The sequence below is a fragment of the Sander lucioperca genome, chromosome 7 (assembly GCF_008315115.2).
Source record: "Sander lucioperca isolate FBNREF2018 chromosome 7, SLUC_FBN_1.2, whole genome shotgun sequence".
NCBI lineage: Eukaryota > Metazoa > Chordata > Actinopteri > Perciformes > Percidae > Sander > Sander lucioperca.
The window spans coordinates 2,814,406-2,840,375 of NC_050179.1; the positions used below are offsets into that span (position 1 = coordinate 2,814,406).

General features: G+C 41.0%; 2 protein-coding genes across 2 annotated transcripts; both read left to right on the plus strand.

Annotated features, from left to right (window-relative positions):
* The first annotated feature begins 8,503 nt into the window (after positions 1-8,503).
* On the plus strand, positions 8,504-15,705 carry th (tyrosine hydroxylase). Its single transcript, XM_031283452.2, has 13 exons — positions 8,504-8,715; positions 9,182-9,382; positions 10,274-10,448; positions 10,562-10,650; positions 10,770-10,837; positions 10,944-10,994; positions 11,657-11,802; positions 11,980-12,115; positions 12,780-12,849; positions 12,930-12,986; positions 14,122-14,217; positions 14,348-14,481; positions 15,143-15,705. The coding sequence occupies exons 1-13, from the start codon at positions 8,632-8,634 to the stop codon at positions 15,300-15,302; spliced, it is 1,467 nt and encodes a 488-aa protein (XP_031139312.1). The 5' UTR covers positions 8,504-8,631; the 3' UTR covers positions 15,303-15,705.
* Positions 15,706-17,724: 2,019 nt separating this feature from the next.
* Positions 17,725-25,709, plus strand: igf2b (insulin-like growth factor 2b). Its single transcript, XM_031282902.2, has 4 exons — positions 17,725-17,949; positions 18,867-19,017; positions 20,609-20,790; positions 22,228-25,709. Exons 1-4 carry the CDS (start codon positions 17,875-17,877, stop codon positions 22,465-22,467), a joined length of 648 nt encoding a protein of 215 aa, XP_031138762.1. The 5' UTR covers positions 17,725-17,874; the 3' UTR covers positions 22,468-25,709.
* The last annotated feature ends 261 nt before the right edge of the window (positions 25,710-25,970 follow it).

Below are 25,970 nucleotides of genomic sequence, written 5' to 3' on the forward strand. Positions count from 1 at the left end.
AGCCACAGCTGTCCACCGTAGCACCGGAGTGATGACGGCAGTTGACACGGACCATTGAGCATCAGTCCCTAAACCACTCTCCCACCCCAGGAACACTTTATGCCACTGCTGTCAAATTACACATGTAGACATAGGCATTGGAGGAGCACTCTGTGTGATTAGTCATTCCACTTGGCAGCTGTATTTTGACACATGCAAAAACAATCACAGTCATCGCCAGTCACAGATGCTCAGATGCTCTGTCAAAAAGAGAGAAAGGGAGGGAGAAAGACTTCCATGGAATACAAATACCTAAAACAATCAAGTTATGGGTTTGAGCACTACTGAATAAAATTGTTTAGGCCAGGACTTCTAATCCTTGTAATTATACAAAATTAGCTATTTTCTTATAAAAACCGATCAAGCTTTGGTTTGAAATTCAAATTTGATCACATCATGCTCTTTCAATACAGCATCTTTTTGGTATTACAAACACTGACCAGCCACAGATGGGTGATAAAGAAAATAGAAGAAAAAAAACATATAGTCTCACTAAGGTGTGGGGTCACCACAAACCCTCAAACAGCTCCAATGCTCCTTGTTCTCCAAGTTCCAAAACTCTTCCAAAAACACCATTCTTCCAAAAGATATTCCCTCTGTTGTGAGTCGGTTGATGACATTGTTGGAGAACGTTGTCTAACGTGTCAGTCCAACATCTCCCAATGGTGTTGAACTGGGTTGGGTTCTGGTGACTTTAAAGTAATGTATATGATTTGATTATATCATATTCACAACCCCTCATGTTCTATATGGATGGAGGCATGTGCATCAATTCTGTCACCTGGCTATATATTTACTAGAGTACAGCATTTAAAGGTACCCTTTGGAGTATTACACAACTAGTAGCACTAAGGAGCAATTTTTTGGGTCCCCAGTTTGTTTGTCCCGTGTACATACATCCTTGTGCATATGTGGGCTACATAATGCACATTCCTGCCTATTGTGTTATACTACTTCAATGATCAACAGGTTGCTGTAATGCACTAAGAAATGCAACAAAGCGTCAGCCAAGGAAGGGAAGAAGAAGACTGCTCACATGTAAACATGGATGTAAACAATACAGGTGTCAAAAAAATTGTCTTTGCATATGATTTATGAAAATGGCAATTAATTCAAAATGTATGTTAGGCCTCAAGGATATACATAAAGTGTGTCTTTCTTTTGTGGCTTGTCATAGTGTCTTTGTGTTTCAGTCTGATCAAGCGTTGATCATAGACATTACAAAGCACTATTGTGCAAATAAACCATCTTATTTGTGACTTGCAAAGCAAACAAGAAATCTCTGTCTTACGCTAGATCTGTGTACATCTGTGTGCTAGCTGAGATCCAGATCTAAGAGCGCAGTACAATTTGATTTTAATCACAAGTGACAATCAATCACACTTAATCAGACATCATATGGATAGATCAAGCCTCACCGTTGCATTTTTACATACGTAAAAGCGGACACACAAACACACACACACACACACACACACACACAAGAACACACACCCACACACTGCAAAAATGACCATATGTCTGTTAGCCACACAGATAGTTTCATCTTATTTGTCCATGTTTTGAGAATATTGTCTATTGAGACTTCTTCCTCCATTCATAGTCCATACATCCCATGACATATAATGGATGTGAAGGGAATTTCATTTGTTTCGTTTACAGCATTGAAAAAATACATTTCAAATTTAGAAGCAACATTTAGGTTTATGCGGGTATGCTAGTACGCAACAAGCCCTGCAAGCTGATATGCTCATTTTGAGACTGTTTACCCAACATTATTGCGATTAATAGGACATTTATTTTTTGTTTCCTCATCTCTTCATCAACTAGATGAGTCTAATGACTACCACAAAGGTGCCCAGCATTGTTCAGCAGCGGGAGAGAGAAAAGAAATGTGGAGGATGATGAATAATAGCCCAGCTGGTCGCGTTAGCTGCAATTAGCCCTTCTGAAATCCTGCAATTATGCAGGGAAAAGCTGACACTCACAATGCCACAATGCTGCTGCTGAATCAATACATAATTGTAATAATTATCATCCTGGTGTCATTTGTGGACACGTCCGACACTTGCAGAAAAGAAGATTGAATTGGATAAACACAGAGGGATGAATGCCAGAGAGATATCGCCTCTTCAAGTGCAGCATTAACAACAAAAGGTAGCCTCGATACCTCGTATGAGCAATGACGGGGGGTCGACTCAATAGCGGTGATGAGTCAGCCTGACTACTTATGGCCAGAATGGACTTCGCAAACACTCTGGAGCCGAGCCACTGTACACCACAACAAGAGTCAAGTAAGAGAGGATGCTTAACTTAAAATCAGATCATTTATAAAGGTAATTCATATCCAGAACTCTGCGGAGTGCCCTGCTTAATATGTACGTAGATGACCAAAAGGATCTTTTGTATGTCCCCTACAAAATGTAACTTCAACTTTTAATTTACAATAACATGTTTAAATTTCAAATTAGGGTAATGCTTTGCTTTCCCTTTCCCTTTATTACCTATGTAGTGTTAAAAAACTTCAGAGAATGACAGACCACCTGAGATAACTCAATGCTGGACAGGGGTTGACATCTATGTAAATATGTATCTGGTAAACAACTATTGTTGTTTAGATAATGTCAAAATACATTTAAAAAGCTGTCTTAGATCATCGTTTGGCATAGCTGCAGGTTTTATCAGCTTAAATTTGATTAGACTTGAATGGAAAATAGGACCAATTTTAAACCGAGTACCGAGTATGACGAATTGTGTTCTGTGACGTTGACCAATAGGAGCACAGAGGGCTCTTCCACGCACAACTGTAAACATGGCAGAGCCAAACAGGAATGATGTTGTTGGTACAGCTGGGTGGAACTGTGAAACAGAGGAATGGTCACATTTATTTTTTCTTTCTCTTTTTCGGCTTTTCTGAACACAAGACAGCCAGTTATCATACACACTGCGTTGGATGCCATTGTTTGGTTACATTCTTGTTCCCAGAAGTTGGTACCTAGGACCTCCTTCCCCATGAAATCATGCAGGTTGTGAAAGACTAGCTATGATTGGTCCATCATGTCTCACTGCCAAGTCAGGGCAAGAATTGATGACTCTATAATTGTTCAATCTGACACAGTGACCATATTAATAGACAAGAATATTATGAAGTCTGAATCCCTGCATTACATAGCGTGGGTTTCTAGGGAGACTATACACATTTTTGGTTAAATATTAGAAAAGCAATACTTTTTGAAATATTTTTTTTACATTTTGACACCAGAACACAAATTTAAAAACAAAACATTTTGAGGAACACCAATGAGTTGAGAGTTTAATTGAATAAAATGAAAGAAATAGACAGGGTGTGATATAGTACCGGACTGCTAAAGACCCAAAGTATTCATTTAAGGGTTAATTATTAGTTTTATATGTGTTTAATAAATAAGAGAAGCACACACAATGGCAAGTTGGGCATTGCAATAACATATAAATTGAGTCCTGCATGGCCTCTCATAGCACTAAGCATAAACTATATTGTAAAACTTTCTTCTTCAACATTATTCTGCAAGTTTACACCACTGCCCTTTATCATTAAAGGTTTGAAACCTGCTATACTTCTGAGCCAGGCTGTCTTTGGCAAAAAAAACAAAAAAAAAAACAAATGAGGGGAAGGGAAGATCGTGAAAGCTTTCCCCTTCAGGGTAATTTTCCCTAACCAGTAATGGGCTACAGTCTTGATAAACTGGGCTGAAACAGGAACACAGACAATTGGAAGGGAGGAGAAAGAGTGATATCAGTTTATCTTGATCATGATTCAGCCTATAGCTCCGCTGTCCTTCCTCAGACACACAAAATCCCGTTGAAGTTGAATAAACCTGTGCTGCTGTGCAATGATTAAGTCCAGGGTTCAAAATTAGCCAGCCAAATGGCAAGTGAATGTTTAAATTTTACCAGCCACTCAATTGATTGCCTTTTTTTGGCTGGTGAGAGAAGCAAATCTACCAGCCACTTGCATATTTTACCAGCATTTGGCTGGTAAGTGGTGCTAATTTTGAACCCTGATTAACTCTCTTGTGGCTTGGAATAAAAACATTTTTTTATGTGTATTCTTTTTTTCCCTGGACCCTGAATATATCAAATTTCATCCATGTTATTTTTTAGTCAATGATGTATTTTAAGTGACTAATGTTTCCTGGCTGTTTTACAGTAACATGTCTTTCTTGGAGGAACCTTAATATATTTTGTGAATTATTAAAGCAGTAAGTAACCATAATGTTCTTATCATCTACAACCATGAGTCATTTGTAAGATTTCTGATTGCTTTAAAAAAGATAATAAACATGGATGGAACAAACCATAAAACTGGTCATTTTTCCTATCTTTGAATAAATGTCAATCTGCCTATTGTTCTTTTATGTCATACCACTTTCATAAAAAGGTCAAGATAAAGAAAAAACACAACAAAGCTTCATTTCTAAAGATATACCAATTTACTTTGTATCCATGCAGAACACAGGCTTTAACAAAGTGGAAAGGTGGTTTCTATCTCATTGTCCGTTTGCTTTATCTTTCTTTATTCATACTCACTCTGTCGTCCCTCAATAAAGGAGGGAACTGCCGTTGTCTGTGCCCAGGGCTACATCAGTGCTCTTTAGCATTTTCAACCTGTGTGTTCAGGTTGGGGGGGAAGAGTCACACAGGGGCCCATTTGCCTTCTCTGCACCCAAGGTTGCTGCTGTGGCAGCATGTGGCCAGAGATAATCCTTTTACCTCTGCTCGCCTCTGGGCACATGTACATCACTTCACAATCATGTTAACCACCAAAGTCCTCAGCCAGAAACACTACAAATTCACTTGATGTGGTTGTTGCTGAGGTAAGAAACAGACAGAGTGGCCCAGGAAAACGTATTCTTCTCTCTACTCTTTTTTTGGTGTGTGTGTGTGTGTGTGTGTGTGTGTGTGTTTTCTACACAATCAAATCTAATTTGTGAAAACCTGTGGAGATTGGATTGAGCTGATAAATTGACTTAATTTTCCGCAGTTGTCTTTTCTCTGGCCTAACCTTTATGTAAAACCCTCGAGTTCGGAGCTCTGATTATTGTTTAAAGAACTAGGCCAATTCACAATGCTTTAAAAACTGTAATTGTCTATAACATTCCCTTATGATGACGATGATGATAATGCATGGAGAAACACTCAAGTAGTATAGTAATTCTCTTTTTTTAAACCAAACCAATCAAAATGTCATTTTAAATTGTGGGACAGCACGATTCACTCCCAAAAGTGTCATCAACCAGTGACAAGTAGTTTGCCTTATGACTGTCCTCAAGCAGTTTTTCTGTCACTTCCAACCCATCTCTCTGTGGTTCACCACAGGCAAGCCTGGCCTCTGTTTGACTCAACAGTGCTTACATAGCTAATGATGCCTGATGTACTCTGCTGAGAGTATTAAAAACCTACATAATCTGTTTTTCTCCCTCTCTCTTCTCATCTTGTCCAGGATTAATCATCTTTAAAAGAATGTGCTCTTCACAACTAAGGAAACATCAGGCTGACTGTATGTTAAGGGTATTAACAGTCTATGATGTTTACCCAGAAAATGAAAACCGGCAGCTGATTGGACGAACATGTCACGTGGGTCTTTTTTCTCCGGAAATTCACGGCCAGACTGTCATGGCGGCTTGTTCAGAATACGATCTCATATTGTACTAAAATAGTTCACCGAAACGTGTTTCTGAAAACATTTTAAGCGAGAAATAGGCCATGCAGTTGCTGAATCTGTCTTCATTTCAGAACAACAAAGGTCCGTTAAAAAGATTTTCATCAGATTTTGAGTGGCTCATCCACTCGCCATTTCCGGGTGAGCCCCGACTGCCCTGTCTCCGACTGAACATGTCGGGTCGGCCCAAATGAAGTCCGACGGGCGACGGCACGGGACACACCGAACAGACTCGAGTCACCGACCTTGCCAGACGGTCCGACGGCCGATAATCGGCTCTGTGTGTCAGCGCCCTAACGTGTTTGTGTACAATTAATTTCATCATTTGCATGTAGGGTAGACAGCAATCAGTTTAGGCAGATGATCACTTTTTCAGTAGCCAACTGCGAAGACATGCTTGGGGCCTTGGACAACCTGTTCTTATTTGCAAGTTGCCAAATACTGATGCTTGGTAAAGGACTGTTCATTATTTAATTAAGGGGCCACCAGAGGAGTTTTGGGATCTTCAGTCAAAATAGACCTAACCCTCCCTTCACCAGCATTACATTTTGGATGACCCTCTAAAATGATTGGGAGTTAATAGATGGCTCTCCCAAACAACTTATTGTACTGGTTCGCACTGAGCAAAGGTGTTCAGTTTCCCATTGTTTTTCTACAGCCATGATGCATGTAACTAAACCTCTGCGTTCTCATCTGACGCATCATACTCCTCTGTTATGGTGTGGTGGCCATTTCAGTAGATTTACTCTCTAACATTGTTGTGGAAACACAATAAGCATGGAAACTAAATGCACACTTCATGCATTACTGCATTACTTACTTACATTACTTTAAATACTAAGTTACTCATCTAGTGAACTAGTATTCACATGAAATAAAACAATAAAACATTGAGACCATTCAGCAAAGCACACTGGGTAATTCAACACTGGTTGCTATGGACTCGTCACTAGGCTTTCTCAGTCATTGTATATTTTAGCATAGGTAAGCTTGCCGAAGCTGAACATGATCCAAAACTCAATTTCTCAGATGAGCGTCAATTTGGGAGCTTGCATGTTACCACTCCTTCCTTCTCAAATGCCTTGAAAAGGCTGTCGTTTGCACATTTTCACAAATAATCACAAATAATCACCGGACCGAAAGGATAGACTTCCCGTCTCATGCCCTCCCGGCTGCTGGCTGGTGCTGTCTGCGCCTGAGTTTTGACTTTTCAAAATAAAAGCTTGCGTCTGGTCAGCTATGTTTTCGTATGGCGTTTTGGATGTTTTTGAACTAAGCAGTACGGCAATCATGCTAATGAATAAAATTATTTTTTCAGCAGATGTCTTCGTTACAACACGATTGAGCTAGCAAAGCAGTTTTGTGTTTATATGTGCAAGCAGGATTTATTCAGTTTGGGTAAAGCTACAGGTGTGGCTGACTAAACAGGGAGGGATCCATCTGCTAGCGATAGGGGCCGAGACTGAGAGAGCTACATGGAGCTACATGGATAAATATGCACCAAACAAGCCACTTTGAAATGTTGCTCTACTCATGAATACGAAAGTTGGGTGACCCTTCCCCGTAGACTAAAAAAAATTGGATGACCCTCCCCTCAACAAAGAATAAAAAGACATGACCCTCCCCTATTTTCCTCCGGTGGTCCATTCCATAAATACCGAACGGTCCCTAAATGGTTCTCAGCGTCAGATACCGGTGCAAAAGGCACCATTTAGCGTCTGTATGTGACGCACCTGGCAGAGCAGCAGCTCAACCGTTTACATAGTATGAAGAGCGACAACGGTAAAGAGTAGTATTAACGACCAAAACTTCACGTGTAAGGAGGCAGGTTGGAGTGGTGGATGGGTCAAACAGCACAGGACTTTGTAGCAGAGCCGGTGAACCGCAATCAATGAGCCTTCTAGGGATGTAGCAACTCCCAGCTCCCGCTGCTATAGCCTACTGCACATGTGGGACACACACACACACACACACACACACACACACACACACACACACACACACACACACACACACACACACACACGCACAGAGATTCCTCGATTAATTAATTGTTAGTTGACTAGTATATTAACCACAACTTCACCTTACTGATGTAAATGTTAATCAAATAAACACATATATATATATATATATATATATACATTGTTTTTAACCAAGGCAGCAGTTTTCAGATTACATTATGTGCTTACATAATTGCAAAAGGGTTCTCCAATGTTTTCTCAGTTAGCCTTTTCAAATGATATCAGATTAGTAAACAGAATGTGCCTTTGGAACATTGGATGAATTGGTTGCTGATAATGGGTAATGTAGATATTGCATTAAATATTCAGTCGAGAACCCTTTTGCAATTATGTAAGCACATAGGCTAATGTAATCTGAAAAGAATAGAAATTTTTAAGTGACCCCAAACTTTTGACCGGTAGTGTATATAGATGCCAAACAGTATCAAGAGCTTGTGCAGGTTAACATAATTGTTTATCAAAATAAAACATAAATCATAATATCATATCTTGAATATAACTTGTGTTTGAGGATGTTGTAAATTCAACACTCATTGCATTTTTTTAAAGACCACTGAAAAAGTGCCAAACATGAGGAAAATGCTCGTGTAGAGTTTACAGAAGGTCATATTAACTGTATATAGATGGCTCCAGGTTGGGATGTGTCTAGTAGATTCTGAGCAATGATTGATTACAGCGGGATTAGCGTGTTTGACGTCATAAACTGCAAACAAATGACCCCATAAAAAGAGGGAACCTGTCTGAAAAAAAGGAAAAGCTCTGGGCGCACAGCACAGCCTGAGAGGTATAGAGAGTGCCACAACTACACTGCCACTTAAAGTCGCGATTGGACACGCAAAAAAAGACAGAAGACTTCTGCGCCTGAAGATGCCCCTTTCAAGCAGCTCCACGTCCTCCACAAAGAGCATCCGCAGAGCAGCATCAGAGCTGGAGAGGTCTGACTCCATCACGGTAAGAAATATCAGAAATAGACACGTTTTCTTATTTAGTTTTTCTTTTTAATGTTCAATTATAATCAACAATCTGTAATTGTGTTTCTAATGATATGTCTAAATGAAATCCAGAGGACCACCAATGTTTTGCGCGCAGAGTGCTTGGCGAGGTGACCATTACGCAGCGGCGATGCCTGATGCCCTCTATAGAAAAAAAGCATGCAGCAACTGACAGTTAATATAAGCTGAAATGTTCGCTGTGGCAGTTACTTAGTTTTAGCTGTGTCGTAGGTTTACTGCATTGCTGTTCTAATGCGCATTTGGAGATAAGGCGCTCCCATCAAATATCCAAAGAGATATCCAAAGAGTCAGAAAATCCCAGCAGTTCCCCCGCTCTGTTGGTGTGTCTCTGTGCTCTGACAGTTCAAACAAAACAGTAAAAACATATGCAGCACGCAATACTTTGTTTCTTTCTTTTGGAACAGTCAAGGTTTCTCGGCAGACGGCAAAGCTTGATCGAGGACGCGCGCAAGGATAGGGAAGCCGCCGCTGCAGCGGCAGAGGCTGCAGAGGCCAGTGAGCAGATCGTGTTTGAGGAGGACAACGGAAAAGCGCTGCTCAACCTCTTCTTCACTTTAAGAAGCTCCAAGACACCTGCACTGTCGCGGACACTCAAGGTTTTCGAGGTATCGCAATAGTACTTACATTACAATGATGTCTTTGCGTATTTGAGAGATACAAAATTGGCAAAAAGTATGGGGCACCACTTTCTAACAAGGCACGGTCTATAAAGACTTTATAAGTTGTAGCTCGTGAATTAATGAATGGTTTATAAGTTATTTACTAAGGCGTAATAGATCATTTGTAAAATAAATAAATAAAAATTAGATAAAATACCTATTTTTGGGTTGCTATGGGTTGCAACTGGTTGGTTATTTCTGTCTACTTGGAAAGAATGCAGTTATAAATTCAAAAATTATAAGGCTCATGGGTTTCTCACTAGCCATCAAGTCATAAATGTTAACAATAAGTTAAGTGGATTTTGGTTCCGATCGTCTGGAGCCATGAGGTAATTAGTCAAAGGGATTTTCCTTTATAACCCTTATTAGAAAGTGTTACCACAAAAATATTTGGGAAGATTTAAACATGCTTGGAGACACATTATATCCCATATGCTGTGTCATTTACTAACACATATATTGTAGACAAGAGCATCTCATTTTCTGGACAGTGAAATCCTGATCATCTATTAGAGATAATGACTTCTAAAGCTCAAAGCATTTGACAACCTGGGGCAGGGGGGTGGTGACTATATTAGGAAGCATAGCCAAATTGAACATTTTGTACTGCTTTAAATGTTACATGTTCAACAATATTTTTTTAAGTGTTTAGCTTGCTACAAAATTGGGCTAATTTTTTCCTTGTCATCCATGCACATTTTACATCACAAGAATGTTCCGCATGTTATATTTGTCTCAAATACTGTGTTGCATGATTGGACCCCACCTTGGTCATGCTGTGAATGTAATCCAGTACTGCTGCAGGAGTTACATTTCAGTGTGTTCACTGTGTTTCAGACATTTGAAGCTAAGATTCAACATTTGGAGACGCGACCGTGCCAGAAGCTAAAGGACAGCCTGGAAGGCCTGGAGTACTTTGTTCGCTGTGAGGTGCACCTCTCAGACGTCAGTACTCTTATCAGCTCAATCAAGAGGAACGCAGAGGATGTCAAAACCACCAAAGAAGTCAAATGTAACTCCCTTTTGCTACAACATTTGAAACACATTCAATATTGAAAGTATAAAGTAATCACACAAACAGCAGTAAACTTAATGTATCTGCATCTGTTTCCTTTTCTGTACCAGTTCATTGGTTCCCAAAGAAAATAGCAGATTTAGACAGATGTCATCATCTGGTCACAAAATTTGATCCAGACTTGGATCAAGACCATCCTGTAAGTAACCACTTTTCCAGTATGAGGAGAACTGTCATTGTTAGGCTGCTTATGTTGTTGGACCAATATGTCATGACACACAAAATGCGATCAGCATTTGATATATTTGATTTAAACAGGGCTACACAGACCCTGCTTACAGACAGAGGAGGAAAATGATTGGAGACATCGCCTTCAGATACAGACAGTGAGATACAGTCTTTTGCCTGAATGTTGCACAGAAGTTAGAAAAAAAAAACAGACAAAAAACTAATACTTGATTGTTTCTGATACATCTATATGTTTGTCCTCAGTGGGCAGCCGATTGCCAGAGTGGAATACACAGAGGAGGAGATTGGCACATGGTAAGAGCATGCTCATTTAAAATGCAGTCAATACATGATGTGAAATTTACACTGAATTCAAAGTGTTGCTTTTTTCTTTTTTTCAAACAACCAGTTTGACCTTCCTGCTGTTTCAATATCAGAGCATCGTTGTGTCCACTCACCATCCACTGAGTCAATTAGTTCCAGATGGAGGGCACTATCAAAGCAGTCTAGTTGTGACAGCTTGAGCTTGTCTGAACACCACATTTATCAGGGAGCTGGAAACACATGACTTGACAGGAATAATTTACAAGTCAATGGGTGTTGTTCATTTGGCTTGGACAGTTTGAGACAGAAGAAAAGTCTTCTCTGAAGATTTACGACTCTATGAAATACCAGGTAGAAAAGTATTTGGAAAGCAACTTTCAACAAGAAGTCTTAAAAGACTTAAAAGGCATTTAGAAAATAAAGGTAAGCTACATTTAAATAAAACTGATTGAACAGGAGAATAGAAATCACACTGCAGCAACTTATGAATGAACTCTACCAAATGTATTTTTAAGATATTTACAGTGGATTTTATGCTCATTCATTGTTACAATACCTCAAACAGGGTTTTTAATATTGGTTTATGCTTGAGAAGCTTTTGTTTAAAAAAAAAAATCTTAATTATTATGTACTGTAATTGTATCCCTAATTAGGAGGGAAGTCTACTCAACTCTGAGGGATTTGTACGTCACCCATGCCTGCAGTGAATACCTCGAGGCCCTCTGTCTGCTGGAAAGGCATTGTGGGTACAGTCCAGACAACATTCCCCAGTTGGAAGACGTGTCATGCTTCCTTAAAGGTAAAGACGGGAAAATAAACAATGGACCAATGATTAATGATTACACTTTCCATCAGCCCTAGGGTTTGATTCTGTCTCTCTCTCCTTATCTACCACCTCCTGAACACATACATGCACACGCGCGCGCGCGCACACACACACACACACACACACACACACACACACACACACACACAGAGCGTACAGGGTTCCTGCTGCGTCCAGTGGCAGGTCTGCTCTCAGCTAGAGATTTCCTGGCCAGTTTGGCATTCCGGGTGTTCCAGTGCACCCAGTACATCCGACACTCCTCCTCCCCTATGCACTCCCCAGAGCCGTGAGTACGACTGTGACTCCTCTTACTTTGCTCATTGCATCAAATCCCATCACACATTTCGGCCCTTGCCACCAAAATCTAGGTGCAGTCAAGGTCTCAGCATAATGTTGACTGAACCTCCATAAACCTCCCATCCTTCAATCTCTAGTGTTGTTCCTTGGCTCTCTTCTCACTCTGTCTTCTAATCCAGTTTAATGAAACTTTATTGGAATGTCATTTCGATCAAAAATATGTTGCCAAAGCATGCACACAAAGCGGCAGCATAAAGCAAACAAATACAATGAACTTTTCATGAATACAATGAAAGCTGAATCAATAACTGTGATAAGTAATGTAAATCAGAATAGATTAGAATTTAAATGAAAAAGCTATCCTATTTACTGTATAAGTAGTTATATTTATCTTCCAGTTCTGCGTTCTCAGTTTAAATAACCTCACTTTTTGAGGGGGAAAAAAAGGAAAATCTGGACCGAAGTGAACTTCTGTCTTCACTTCTCATGTTTGCACAGATTTGTTTTTCACTCTGTAACCATTGTTTTGTAATGCAACCAGATTGAATTGCCAGTTTGGGATCTTAAAGTCTGTATTTAGTTAAATTTATCTGAGTAGGGTTTTTTTTAATTTGAATGGTTCCAGTTGAATCTGTCTTTCTCTTTCTCTTCAGTGACTGTGTCCATGAACTGCTGGGCCACGTCCCCATGCTGGCCGACCGCACTTTTGCCCAGTTTTCACAGGTGAGTGGGAGGACGGCCCTGCAGACTTATTTTCCATGCTGTGTTATTATGTTTTGGTAACTATTGATTATTTGTTCCAGAGCCTTGGTCTGGCATCACTTGGAGCTTCAGATGAAGATATTGAGAAACTGTCCACAGTAAGACCCTAGTCCTCCAACACCAACAGTAGTTAGGGACTGTACTAAAATGATTGAGGTGGAGAGAGGGGCTAAACCTTATGGGTTTTTTTTAAAACCAAGACCCTCCCCAGTGTTAATAATATTTGCTTTAAAGTAAACCCTCCCCTTGACATAGAAAGAAATTAGAACAATATATCCCAACTCAGCCCCGATATCAAGTGTAATATAATAATTTATTACACAACTTTGTTCAACACTAGATTCTGATTGGTCAATTATAGCATTTTACAGTCTGTTATTTCTTATTAGCAGACCACTGCTATTAATAACAGATCATCGCTATGGAAGCCGTTCTGATCATAGACTCTGGAGGACCATTAGAAAATCAATAAACTCATTTAAAAGTCAATATTTTGTGTGAAATTATAGATGTTTTACTAAGTAGCTGTGTAATAAGCGGGATAATGTAGAGCCAGACCTCTTTTTCGGCTTTAATTTGCACTAATGACCTGCTCAATCTACATTATCCCTTACATAATTGCAGTTTAGAAGTGGAAATATGATTGCCAAAATTATGAAAAACGTAACAAGTGGGGCGTTCTGTTCCCAAGCATTCCTGCTGCTCTTTATTTTAGTTGGCTTGTGAAAAAGTGGTGCACCCTTTAGAGAGAAAATGTCTGCTACTGTTTCTTAAAACTGAAATGATGGCTCTACCAGCTAGTACATGATTAAATGAACTGTAAAAAAAAAAATCACAGATATAGAGACATGCTTTGTCCTCTTCATACGACAAAACCACCTTTATGGTCCATGGCACAAACAAAAGCCATTTTCTGGATGTAATATTTTAATTGAACCATTCAGTCTTCTGTTTTCCGGTAAATCTCACAAGAAATCTAATAAAATATAAATCTGGGTCAAGAAAAAATGAAAGGCCCCCCAATCCCTACTCTCAAAACAATCAGACAGCCCTCCCTTCAGCAAGAAGAAAAAATACACACTCCCCCTTTTCTGAGCCCACCTCCCCCCAATCCCACCCTGGTAATTTTTAACAGTCTTTTTTAACAGTCCCTTATCTAAAATTTGACATATAAAATATAAATTAATTGTCAACTCTCAGTCACTCTCTTTATGTTTTTTTTTCTCCCATCAGCTGTACTGGTTCACTGTGGAGTATGGCTTATGTAAACAGAATGGTGAGGTGAAGGCTTACGGAGCTGGACTGCTCTCCTCTTATGGAGAGCTCGTGGTGCGTTCCAGCATGTGTTCTCTGCTTTCTGCTTGAAGTTGAAATCTTTCCCTGAATGAAAAAAAAAATGCTACAATCACAGCCAACAGAGCTGTCAGCTATAATTCTCACTCTTTTACTTTTAATCCAGCACTCACTGTCTGATGAACCAGAGACAAGGGAGTTTGAACCAGAGGCTGCAGCAGTGCAAGGCTATCAAGACCAGACATACCAGCCTGTCTACTTTGTTTCTGAGAGTTTTTCAGATGCCAAGGAGAAATTCAGGTATTGAACCATACATGCTTTCTTGTTTGGACATGCAACTACACAAGAACATACAGAGACAGAGAGAAGAGGTAAAACACAAAAAGAGAGAGAGAGAGAGAGAGAGAGAGAGAGAGAGAGAGAGAGAGAGAGAGAGAGAGAGAGAGAGAGAGAAAGGGGGTTATGTGAGGACATGTTCTAAGGTCAGAGAACAACCAGCCAACCCCAGAGGCCACAAACTTTTATAGGGCAGCCATAGCAGCCAGAAGACAGCTGTTACTAATGTAGTCTTTCTTACCAAGGCAAAACGCTGGAGTTGTATTTGGCAAACAGTTCAAATGTTGCCCTGCAAAACAATTAGCTTCAGTGAGTGTTTTGAAAGCATTTGGTCTCTAGTAGAAAATAGAAAAAAAAAAGCTATGGGTTTGTAAAAGCATGGTATGAAACAGATTTTCTATGTGGTGCTGATACATGCAGAATATTCCAATCTTTATTAAGTGTATATATGCATAAACAACAGGACTACTACTACTGGGGGGGGGGGTTCCCACTGGGGAAGGAACATATTTGGGTTGGAATTCTCAGACAGGGCAGCTGTAATGCATATATTCATGAATAGCTCAAAGACGACCTCACCTTTGACTTCTTAGGGCTTACTTTTTTGTTTGATATCTCTGACAAGGAGGTACGTGGCTGGCATCAAGCGTCCCTTCTCTGTGAGGTTCGATCCGTACACCAGCAGTGTCGAGGTGCTGGACAACCCGCTGAAGATCCAAGGAGGCCTGGAGGGTGTGAAGGACGAGCTCAAGATGCTGACAGATGCCCTCAGTGTTTTGTCCTGATGATGCCCCAGTCTGCGACCACCCTGCTGCTGTCTGCTTCCTCGCCGCTGCGCTCCAAGACGTCCGACATGTGATCGAGACCGATGTGATCATCTTTCTGTGCTGTACCTCCAGTATGATGCTGTTTCTGATGAGTCATTGCTTGCTGTCGCTGGCTGGTTGGCCGACAAGGTTGCAACCATTAAAACCTCGATACACAGCGCGTGCAGGCAAAGTTTCCAAAGATGTTTAAATGCCTCGCTGGGTATGGATCCATTTGTGAAATAATAAGGTTTTACAGACCGTTCATGCTTTTAAAGCAAAGTGTGTTGTTGTCAAATTCTGAACCAAAATCAAAGGGAACTGTGGTAATGAATGTATAAAATAAAACTAAATGGGTATGGTATAATTATTTTAAAATAAATTTAAAAAAAACCACAATATTAAAATAAATATTGAAGGGTATATTTAAACCATTTATTTTAATTAGATTAAAAGATATATCTCTGCTGTGTTAAAGGCTTTATTTTCCAGATATGTGAATTCAGTATTTGATTATTACCTCTAAATTTGCTGATTTACTGTTTGTATGCTCTTTTTTGTCTTGCAGTGTATACACATAATACAAAATAAAAAATAATAATAACATACTTTCCATGTAATGTACTGTTGATTGCGGCTTGAGTTAAACGAATCCATCAAACAATAAAGAATTGCAAATTAAAATGTGGCTGTCATCTTTCAATATTTCATAAAGGATTTGGTCCTGAAACTCTTTTGAAATATATGCATATACATGTATATGTATTATGTACATGCACTTATATTTCATTATTATCTGTTCATCTCATGTCTGACCAAACAGAAAGAAATCCTACAGATTCACATTTAATGTTTGGATTCATAATCATTTATGAGGGCAATTAGGACAGCACTCCAATTAACACGTTTTATTGACACATTATTTTTATTGTGGCAATAAAAAGTATTAAGTGGAGTACTGTCCTAATTGCCTTTATAAATTATTATCTTCATTAAGGATCCAGCACCCAGTCTTCATAGTTTCTATGTGAGTTGAGAGCGTTGTCTTATTTTTTATGCTTCATTATAGTTGACATTTTTCTGCCACAAGAGGGAGCAGTCCAGCAGGGTGTGGGCCTACCTCTCTGATACTAAAATCCCAGCAAATTCTTATTGACCCTATCATAGTAATACATCTTCATAATGCTCTCCTCCTGCCTACAATCACAAAGGGTTATTTTGCAACGTTATTACACGTTAAAAACAAGCTAATGTGAAGGACAAAATAGACTTGAATGTGGATGGGTCCACTTTATATATGCTTTTTGGGACAATATAGAAAAGTACCGTCTATGATTATTGCTGAGACAATGAAACAGTGTTGAATTTATTTTTAAAGGACAAACCTTTGGGGAGTTTGTCCGGACAGAGCTCCTGGTGGTTAGGTTGTGAGATCATTGGGCAGCTGTCCTCCGCTCCCTGATGCCTTCCAACGTGCTGAAAGCTGAGACAAACAAATGGAGGTTCCCTCCCAAGACCACTAGGTGTCAGTCTGAGTCTAAAGACATGTCCGGATCCTTTCCTTGTGCAGAAGCCACACTTATAAAGACACCATCACACAGTTTTATAAAGAAAAGAAAAGCTTACTGCAGCTCAATGTATGCAGTCACTTTTGTCTGTTGTTAATCTGCCTGGGCAACATCTGGAAGAGTTTTTTCCTGCTAGACTTTTAACAGTCATCCACGCTGTGATTGATGCATTAATTAGCTTTAAAAAAAAAAAAAAAAAAAAAAAAATATATATATATATATATATAGTATATCCTCTATATATGTTATTAATATTATTTTTTAGTTTGTGAGCAACCAAACAAAGTCATAACATTCTTCATCATTTCATCATGTGATGCAGCATTTACAGCGACCACAGGCTTTGACACTTGGGCATCAGTCAGTCCTGCTGCTGCTGCTGCTGCTGCTGCTGCTGCATCATCCTCCTGCCTTCAGGTATAGGATAACCTTACTAATCATCCTTAACTTAGACACATTTGACTCCGGTGACTACACAGCCACAGACCTTGGCCACACTGCTTCCACTCTGAATGCTAATCTTAATTACAGCAGGGAGGAGACATTGACATTTCTCTTGGAGTCTTGGAGGAATTACGTCTATTCTTGTTCAGTCTGTCCTGTGTGTAAACATTGTGATTGTAGGTTACAGTGCGTAAACGTGGAAAATGCCTATGGAATTGTTCCATATTTTGTGACTCTGCCTCTCTTTCTCTTTTTCTCCCTTTAAGCACTTTTCCATAAACCGTCTCTGGACCAATTCTTCTTTTTCTTTCTTCTTATTTTCTTTGCCAGCCGTAAAGAGGAGGAGCGAGGGGGTGGGGTGTGGGTGTAAGGGGCGTGTTTGGGTATATAATACTTCTCCCTGAGAACTTTTGCCTGTCGCCTGGTCTTTGGGACAGCCTTCACACATCATCTCATATATCCGCACCAACTGGGAAATTAACTCACCTGCAATCTCTACAACCAAATAACCCCCAACGTTTTGACTACTGCCAACTGACATGGAGATCCAGCAAAGACACGGACACCACTCACTTTGCCACACCTGCCGGAGAACGGAGAGCAGCAGAATGAAGGTAACCAGAGGGAACAAATAGTTTTATACTCTCCGGCTGTGCTGCGCGGGTATTGATCAAGACCTCTGCCGGGGTTATATCCATGTTTTCTTGGTTTTATAAGTGAGAAACCTGCCTCGGGCTGAGCCGTTGAACTGATCCCATCATTTTTTTGTGTGCAATATGAGCAACCGGACATCTCTTAATTTGCATGCAACAGAGAAAGTTCAAGATACACAAATGACATGGAGTGCGCCTGAAGCTTTGAAGCATTTGTGCAACAGGTTACCTGATAGGATAGGCGAAGACAAATAGTTGAGATGTATTTTATTCTTCTCTCGTCTGGATGGTGCGCCGTTCACTGGACTCGGAGCAAACAGCTGGTCTTTTTGTCGGCAGATAGGGGGCGGTAGGTCTGAGGGTCAGTGAGCTCACCACAGGGTGAGCAAGGGGAAAATATATGCTGAGTCTGGCTTTTCACATCGTTAACTATCGAGCAGCCGGTCTTGCAACTTCTGGGGAGTTGTGTAAGAGTGAGAACGCCACAGATACCGTCTACTTTTTCCCCCAGAATAAGCACTTCTCTCAGGTGCAACACCGTGACAGCGGCTGATAACAGTTGAGGGGGGGGAGGGGGGGGGTCATTTTCCGCACGCAATAGGTATAGTTCAAAAGCCTACCTAGAAAAAGCATTTAACATTGGAAGCATTTAACACTGGAACTTCCATCTTGTAGGCATACAAATGTGAACGCGAACAGAGTGGATCCTCTTATATCACACTGGAAGGCAACATCTGGCTGTCATCGGAGATTTGTTCTGTCATCACTTTTGAAATGTGTGGTCGCATTTGTTGATCCGGTGCTTTATTCTGAAATGTGTGTGTATGTGTGTGTGTGTGTGTGTGTGTGTGTGTGTGTGTGTGTGTTTTTGTCTGCAGGTCAAGAAGATGTCTTCGTCCAGTCGCGCGCTGCTATTTGCACTGTCCCTCGCGCTCTACGCTGTGGAAATAGCCTCGGCAGAGACGCTGTGTGGGGGAGAGCTGGTGGATGCGCTGCAGTTTGTCTGTGAAGACAGAGGCTTCTATTTCAGTAGGTTTCATTCCCAGCACATGTTTGCACAATGGGCTGCACAAACGCTGTTTCGCTGTTTTTTTTTATGTCCCTCTGTTGAGTCTCTCGGTTGTTCATTCGCACACATCTGTTTGGATAGCTGAGGCTGTCGCTCTGTCTGTGGCTGTGTGGTATGCGTGTTTGGTATTTTTCTTCCTCACGCATTCAACACGCGCGCGCACGCACGCACACACACACACACACACACACACACACACACACACACACACACACACACACACACACACACACACACAGACAGAAAGAGCGAAAAGAGAGAGGGAGATTATAGCCAGCTGTGTGTCTCAAGACCTCGTCCAGGCTGCTGCTCTGCTCTGCTTGAGGGTGCGCATTCTGCTTAAAGCCCATATACCTCTAATTGCATATGAAAGGCCGGCGAGCTGTGAAGGCACACACGACACAGCGCGACACAATGGGCCGCTTGTTTACCAGTTAAGTAATAGCACCCCAAGAGGCATACCAGTCACCTCAGCACCAGTGTTCCCAGGCCACACTGATGATTCGTGGGGGGGGGCTGTTTTTGATATCAGGTTAAGAGAACGGCTCATTAACATCAATTCTGATTATTGCTTCCATTGTAGTTACGATGGGAATAGCTGTAAAGCATTATGTGAATTTATCGTGGTGGTTGTTAATCCTCCAATGGATAAGCTTCTGTTTGCAGTGTTTGTGACATGCAGGAGTTCACCTTCCTCTGGTATAGCTGCAGCAGAGAAAATACTTTTTCTTTTTCATTGAAATATTGGCCCACCATCTGCTTTTCACCTTTGACAGGCAGGCAGTTTCTGCCACAGAAGCTTCTCTCCAATCATAAAGATCATTATCCAATTCAGGCCAACGTAGATGTGCTCCCTCCGCCTTCACTTCTCCTTCTCCTCCCCCTGGATCACCCTCTCTTTCTCTCTAGTGTTCCTCCTCCTGCAATCAAATCTAGCCTTTCCTCTCGTGAGATTTGGGCGCAGGATTTTCAACATGCTAACCCTCCACCACCTCACCTTGTTCTTCGATACCTTTCTTTCCCATGTCTCCACTCTCTTCCTCTTTTGTTTTGCATTCTTTCCCTCTGTTTTGACCCTCACACCCCCCCCCCTTCTCTCTCTGCACTGATCCATTTTCTCCTGTTTTCTCTACCTCTCTGCCCCTCCTCTCCTCTCTCCCTCCTCATCCTCTTTATCTATACTGACTTGACAATGGACAAGGTCACAGGAGAGTTTCCATTTTATGTATTTGCTCACCCAAAGGTCTGTCTGAGAGCTTAGCTGTCTGTCTCCATCACTTTCTTTTGGTGTCTACAGCACAGGGTGTTTACTTGTGTATTCACTCATTAAAGGACGATAGCCCTAATCAGATTATCCTCTACAAACAAAAAGATTTGTTGCAGTTGGTCATAGATTTCCTTTTATCCTCTTTGCTCCATGGACTGCTATGATTGTCGAAGTAATCCTGCGAAAACAACCTAGATTCATTACTGATGCCAGTGTTGTGTTCTCAGGCCTCAACCTCACCCTCCTCATGGCCTTTCTTCATCCCTTGTTGTGTTTCTCCTCAGGTAGGCCAACCAGCAGGGGTAACAACCGGCGCAACCAGAACCGCGGGATTGTAGAGGAGTGTTGTTTCCGTAGCTGTGACCTCAACCTGCTGGAGCAGTACTGTGCCAAACCCGCCAAGTCCGAAAGGGACGTGTCGGCCACCTCTCTGCAGGTCATACCCGTGATGCCCGCATTAAAACAGGTACATCTCAACAACAACAATAACACGCCAGTATGGGAAACTATTTTAATCCTCGTTCTTATCTGTCCTCCCATCTCCTGCGCCTCCACTCACCTCTGAGCCTCACCCCTATGTCCCTGACACGGAGTACAGACTAAGACTCACGCAAAGACAGGTTTATCTGGTTAAAATGGTCATTGGTAAGCAGTTAGCTTCCATGCAAATTGCTGACCATCAGGGAAAACATCAAAACGGTCACAGCTCATTATATTCAAAAAAGGCAGAGTCATACTCACAGACTTGTGTGAGAGAAAGAGAGAAAGTCTGTGAGATGTTAGAGACTGCTGGTCCGTAACAAAACAGTGTGTTCTGAGTGTGTGATTATTAGTCACAGAACAGCAAGCTCCCCGAAACTGGCATGCGTTTTGATCTGTGTGGTCAAAAACACCTGACCTGGCCAGCAGAGCTTCTCTGAAATATGTCACAAACATTCAAGGAAATCATCAAAGCGTTTCTGGTCTTTTCACTGCGATCACAAGACTGAGCTGTGGCTGCTTTCCAGGTCTCTTCAAATCCCTTCAACCCTCCTTTAGACAAAGCTGGGAAGATGTTTATAATGTTTCTGCTTTAACTTGTTAGAAAATCAGTAGCAGGGCAGTGGCATGGGATAATGTAAAGAAAAATAATAATAAATTAATGTCCAGAGGAAAGTAATTTACAGTAATTTTCTGAAATGCCAAAAAATAAGGGAAGAGAATTGTAAGGGAATTAGTTGGGACATGTCCCTAGTTTGTGTGGGCAGGGAGAGTTGATGGGTACAGCCTGCTCTGAGGGCCAGCTGTTCTTAGGCTATTGAGCAGGCCTGGAGTGAATGAAGGGGGATAAACACACTTCAAGTGTCAGGACCAAAACAAGCCATTCAGAAGGAGCACTGGCTACTCACGCATAAATTCCAGCTTCACTGCTAACACTCCCACTTTGTCTCAATCTGTGGTGCTCAGCTAAACACCTAACACTGTTTAAAAGCTGTGTAAGAATGGAAGATTTGAAATGACAATGTGTTTATGTGGCGTTTTCTCGGTCTGTGGAGGTTAGTCAGTTCAGCGGGTCGTCGGGTGAATGACGACGTGCAACTCATATGTATATTAGGTGAGTGACCGCCCTTCCCTTTGACAGTATGTTAAAGAGGCTGAACTAAGCGCTTGTTGACAGCTTCTTTCAGTCAAGGAAACCAAAACAAGGGCAAGTTGGAGGCAAGGCGAGTCTGTTATGACGCTCAACACTATAAGAATGACAATTGATTTCCATTTGACTGGCCCAACAATGACTGAATGTTCTTGCAAAATAAACAAGGCTTTCCTCCATTTTAATAAGCACTTGCACAGTATCTTATCACAACTAATGAACTGACTCCCTCTTTTCCCTTTTTCCTCTATTTTGGCCTGCACGCCACGATAGGAAGTCCCAAGGAAGCAGCATGTGACCGTGAAGTATTCCAAATACGAGATGTGGCAGAGGAAAGCGGCCCAGCGGCTCCGAAGGGGTGTCCCCGCCATCCTGAGGGCCAAAAAGTTTCGGAGGCAGGCGGAGAAAATCAAAGCCCAGGAGCAGGCAGTCTTCCACAGGCCCCTGATCAGCCTGCCTAGCAAACTGCCTCCTGTCTTGCTCGCCACGGACAACTATGTCAACCACAAATGAGCCCGCTGCCAGCCCTTTGCACAAGAGTTTGGAGGGAGAAAAAAAGACTAGGGGATTATAGCTTTGTCTCTGATGTCATTTCTGTGGCAGTCCTCTTTGACCTCCCCTGCCCTGTCCGAGCCCACCAAACCCCGCTCTAATCCACTACTTCTTGACCCCCTGGCCCTTTTCTTATGCCCCCCTCAACCCCACCCACCCACCCTCCTCCGGCACACAAACATGCCTTCACATTCTTCCTGTCTGAACTCTTTAGCTCCCTCTCTTTTTCAGTCACTGACACAAAGGCACAAACACAAATGATGAACAAAAAGTTAACAATTCGGCTGAATGCAATTCAGGTGGATCCTTAAGCAAAAGAGAAAGGGGAAGGGAGAAAAGAAGATGAAAGAGATCTGTGGTTTGCAAGTGTCAAGAGGACACCCAGCGGAATGTTTTTTTGTCCTTTTGGAAGACAACTGAAAGTGAAGAGCAGCTTGCATGAAATAATCCATTCCACATCATTTTTCCTGAGGCAAAAAGAAAATCTCTGTTAGTTCTTTTTCTTATTAGTTTGCACCTTTACCTATAAAGGGACTTCCACACTGTAAGGAATTATTTTGTAAAATTAGATTCCTGTTCCAGCACCTTTTGATCACAAACAAAAAGCAGAAAAGAGTCTGCAAAATTGCACATTGCCACGGATTACGTCAAAGTAAAGAAAAAAATGGCACTATTTTTTTATGAACAATGAACGTGTAGCTTAAAAAAATGTCATGGTGCTAGCTTTGGGAATGGACTCAAAGAAGAGGTTGAAAAGCACGTTTTTTTTCTTTGAATGAATATTAAAACTTTCCGTTTTAAGGAAAGTGTGACTTTTGAAAAAAGGAAGATAAAGGATATGGGGGAGCTCCTGGCAGTGGCAATGTAAAGGGGGAAGTGTCACTGAGAAAAATATGGGCTGTGTCGGCATCTAGGCTAGAGTGCTAGCGGCTGCTCATCAATAGCTTGCCAGCATTAGCGGCAAGGGGGACCTGAGACCCAGTCCCTGTTCTTCCTGTCCCTGCCAGACACAGGGAGCAGTGTGAGGACAAATATGGGACACCGTGGACCGCCTGGATTGAGACAGTACTACAGTTCTGGGACAGCACTTCCTGTTTGCTATGGCTTTGCAGACTGCTCTGACAGGAAGTAACATGGCATGGACAAAGAGCAAGTGGGATAATGATGATTATATTTTATTTTTGTTTTCTTTTCATATCAATGTTTCAATGAAAAAAAGGAAAACCCCGTCAGTTTCTGGTACCGTGACATTCCTGTTTTTCCAAGTTAGGCTTTTATTTTTGTTTCCATGGTTATTGTTGTGATGTTATTTTACAGTTCTAATGGCACAAAATTTCAATTCAAAGGGAAAAAAACAGCAATAATGTCAACTAACATTTTATTGTTATTGTATATCAGTAGTATTCACATGCTTTTGCCTGAAAACAAATACTTGAATATATATATATATATACATCTCTATATATATATATAGATATATAATTAGTTTCCAGGGACGTTGTGTTATTTTCCTTTAGTCTGAGCTGTATCTTGCGTAATGAGCCGCCAAGCTTTTTTTGTTTGTTTGTTGAAATACAAATAAGGGCACTGTATAAAGGCATTATTTATTTTGTTATAAAATATATTTGAAAAATTGGTCCAAATAATATACGTAGCACTGATGCTCAACTGACGGATTTATTTTGTATGATCTCTGTTTTCCAATTGGAGTTGTAAGGCTTTTTGTAGATGCTTTGTACCAAAAATAATGTCTTTTTTTTCCTTTTTCGTTTGCCATAGTTACTTTAAATTAATATTTTAACCGCAGCATAGCCTGGATTGCTTAGGCATGTTATGTCACAGAAATAGGCACATACTCTGAATACATTGGTCTGCATGGATTTCCAGAAGCCTGTCAGGGGTTATCTGTGAAAAGAAAAGCATCAATGAGTGACTTTATTCTTGGAAAAATAACTGTTCAACAGTGATTGTACTCAAACCCACTATGTTTTGAAGCCACTTTAGTATTGATGGCAGGAGAATGATCATCCTTCATTAAACCATGTCTTTGGAATTGTGCATGGTGTCCTATGATCTTCTAAGGAGCATGCGTATGTGCCAGTGCCACTGATGTTGTCACGCATTGGTTTGGATCGTGAGGCCATAACTGTCCGGTCAGTTGTAGATTTTAGGGTTTAGCTTAAATGTGACTTACACAAGTCATTGTGTCGATGCCTTAATTGGAGGTAATGGTGTTGCTATGATGCTAGTAACCTTCAAAGGTCATTGTCTATTAAGGTGAGCTTATCATCGCTCAACACCTCACTGTCTATCTGTCTGTCTGTCTGCCCTTTCTTCTCTGTTTGTAAAAGACAATGCCCCTGATCTTATGCATCAGCAGTATGTATCTGTATTTGCATGGCAAGGGGGGGTGGGGGGGAGCGGGTGTTGTTAGCCTACCATTCACCCCTCAACAATCTTCCAATCATCTATCCATTATGCATTTGATGAAGGGCTATCACGCTAAAACCATTTCTGGAGCACTCAGGAAAAAGAAAAATCTATGCTCTCTAAGGGAGAAGAGTGTCAGTGATAATCCTGTTGTGGAAAGGCAGCTGATGTTGTTGCCCATACCTGGCCACAATGATACAGCTCTCTGTGACAAACCACTGAAGCCCATGTCAGAAACAAGGTCATTCTGTGCCACATTATAGTTTCCTCCTCCATTGTGTCATGCATCACCCATGAAATGGAGACTTAATGGATACTCGCCCAACTGTAGTGAAGAGTCAAGCCAATATGTTATATCTTCTGTCAGAGAGATCTCAATTATCAAGGCTGCGTCCTGTTTCTAATTATATTCTACTTCAGTTGTGCAACAAAGCAGGCAGTGCAATTATTATTATATTATTATTATTGATAAAATTATTATTATATTTTCTATTTTATTCAATATTTTCCTGCTAGGACTGCATTCATTCACTATTGTAATGTTCAAACAGGCTACTCTAGTGTTCTTATGAATGGCGTGAAAGACAACCACTTCTTTTCGCTGAATATGAAGAGATACCTTGCCGAGCAATGGCAACTTACTCTGTGTCAGTAGCTCACTCAGCCTGTGTGTATTTTATTGATTTAACCTCTGCATGCTAGAACGTCCGAAATGCACAATTCATGTACTTTCATTTTTAATATCAATAAAAAAAAACATTTTATCAAACATACAATGTCTAAAAGATTTACTGCTTTGTTCAGTGTACTTGCCTGTCTCGGGCGTGTGTTTACGCTTTTCATTGTGTTGAGCTTGAGAGCCATTTTTGAAATCTTTTTATATCAATTAAACCTTATGTACCCTGTAAATGATTTATTATATCTTAAGCCTTGCAGAGGATCACCAGCTGCTCTTAGCACCCTCGCTCTTCCTCTCACCCACCCCTCCCCCTTCCCCCTTCCCCCTTCCCCCTTCCCCAACTCTTTTTTCTCAG

What these genes read in the sequence shown, in the direction of transcription:
- th (XM_031283452.2), top strand. Translation starts at nt 8,632, where the DNA reads ATGCCCCTTTCAAGCAGCTCCACGTCCTCCACAAAGAGCATCCGCAGA. An exon ending in AACCACCAAAGAAGTCAAAT is followed by an intron (nt 10,449 to 10,561) that starts GTAACTCCCTTT and finishes TTTCTGTACCAG; the next exon opens with TTCATTGGTTCCCAAAGAAA. An exon ending in ATCGCCTTCAGATACAGACA is followed by an intron (nt 10,838 to 10,943) that starts GTGAGATACAGT and finishes GTTTGTCCTCAG; the next exon opens with TGGGCAGCCGATTGCCAGAG.
- igf2b (XM_031282902.2), top strand. Translation starts at nt 17,875, where the DNA reads ATGGAGATCCAGCAAAGACACGGACACCACTCACTTTGCCACACCTGC. An exon ending in CGGAGAGCAGCAGAATGAAG is followed by an intron (nt 17,950 to 18,866) that starts GTAACCAGAGGG and finishes TTTTGTCTGCAG; the next exon opens with GTCAAGAAGATGTCTTCGTC. An exon ending in TGATGCCCGCATTAAAACAG is followed by an intron (nt 20,791 to 22,227) that starts GTACATCTCAAC and finishes ACGCCACGATAG; the next exon opens with GAAGTCCCAAGGAAGCAGCA.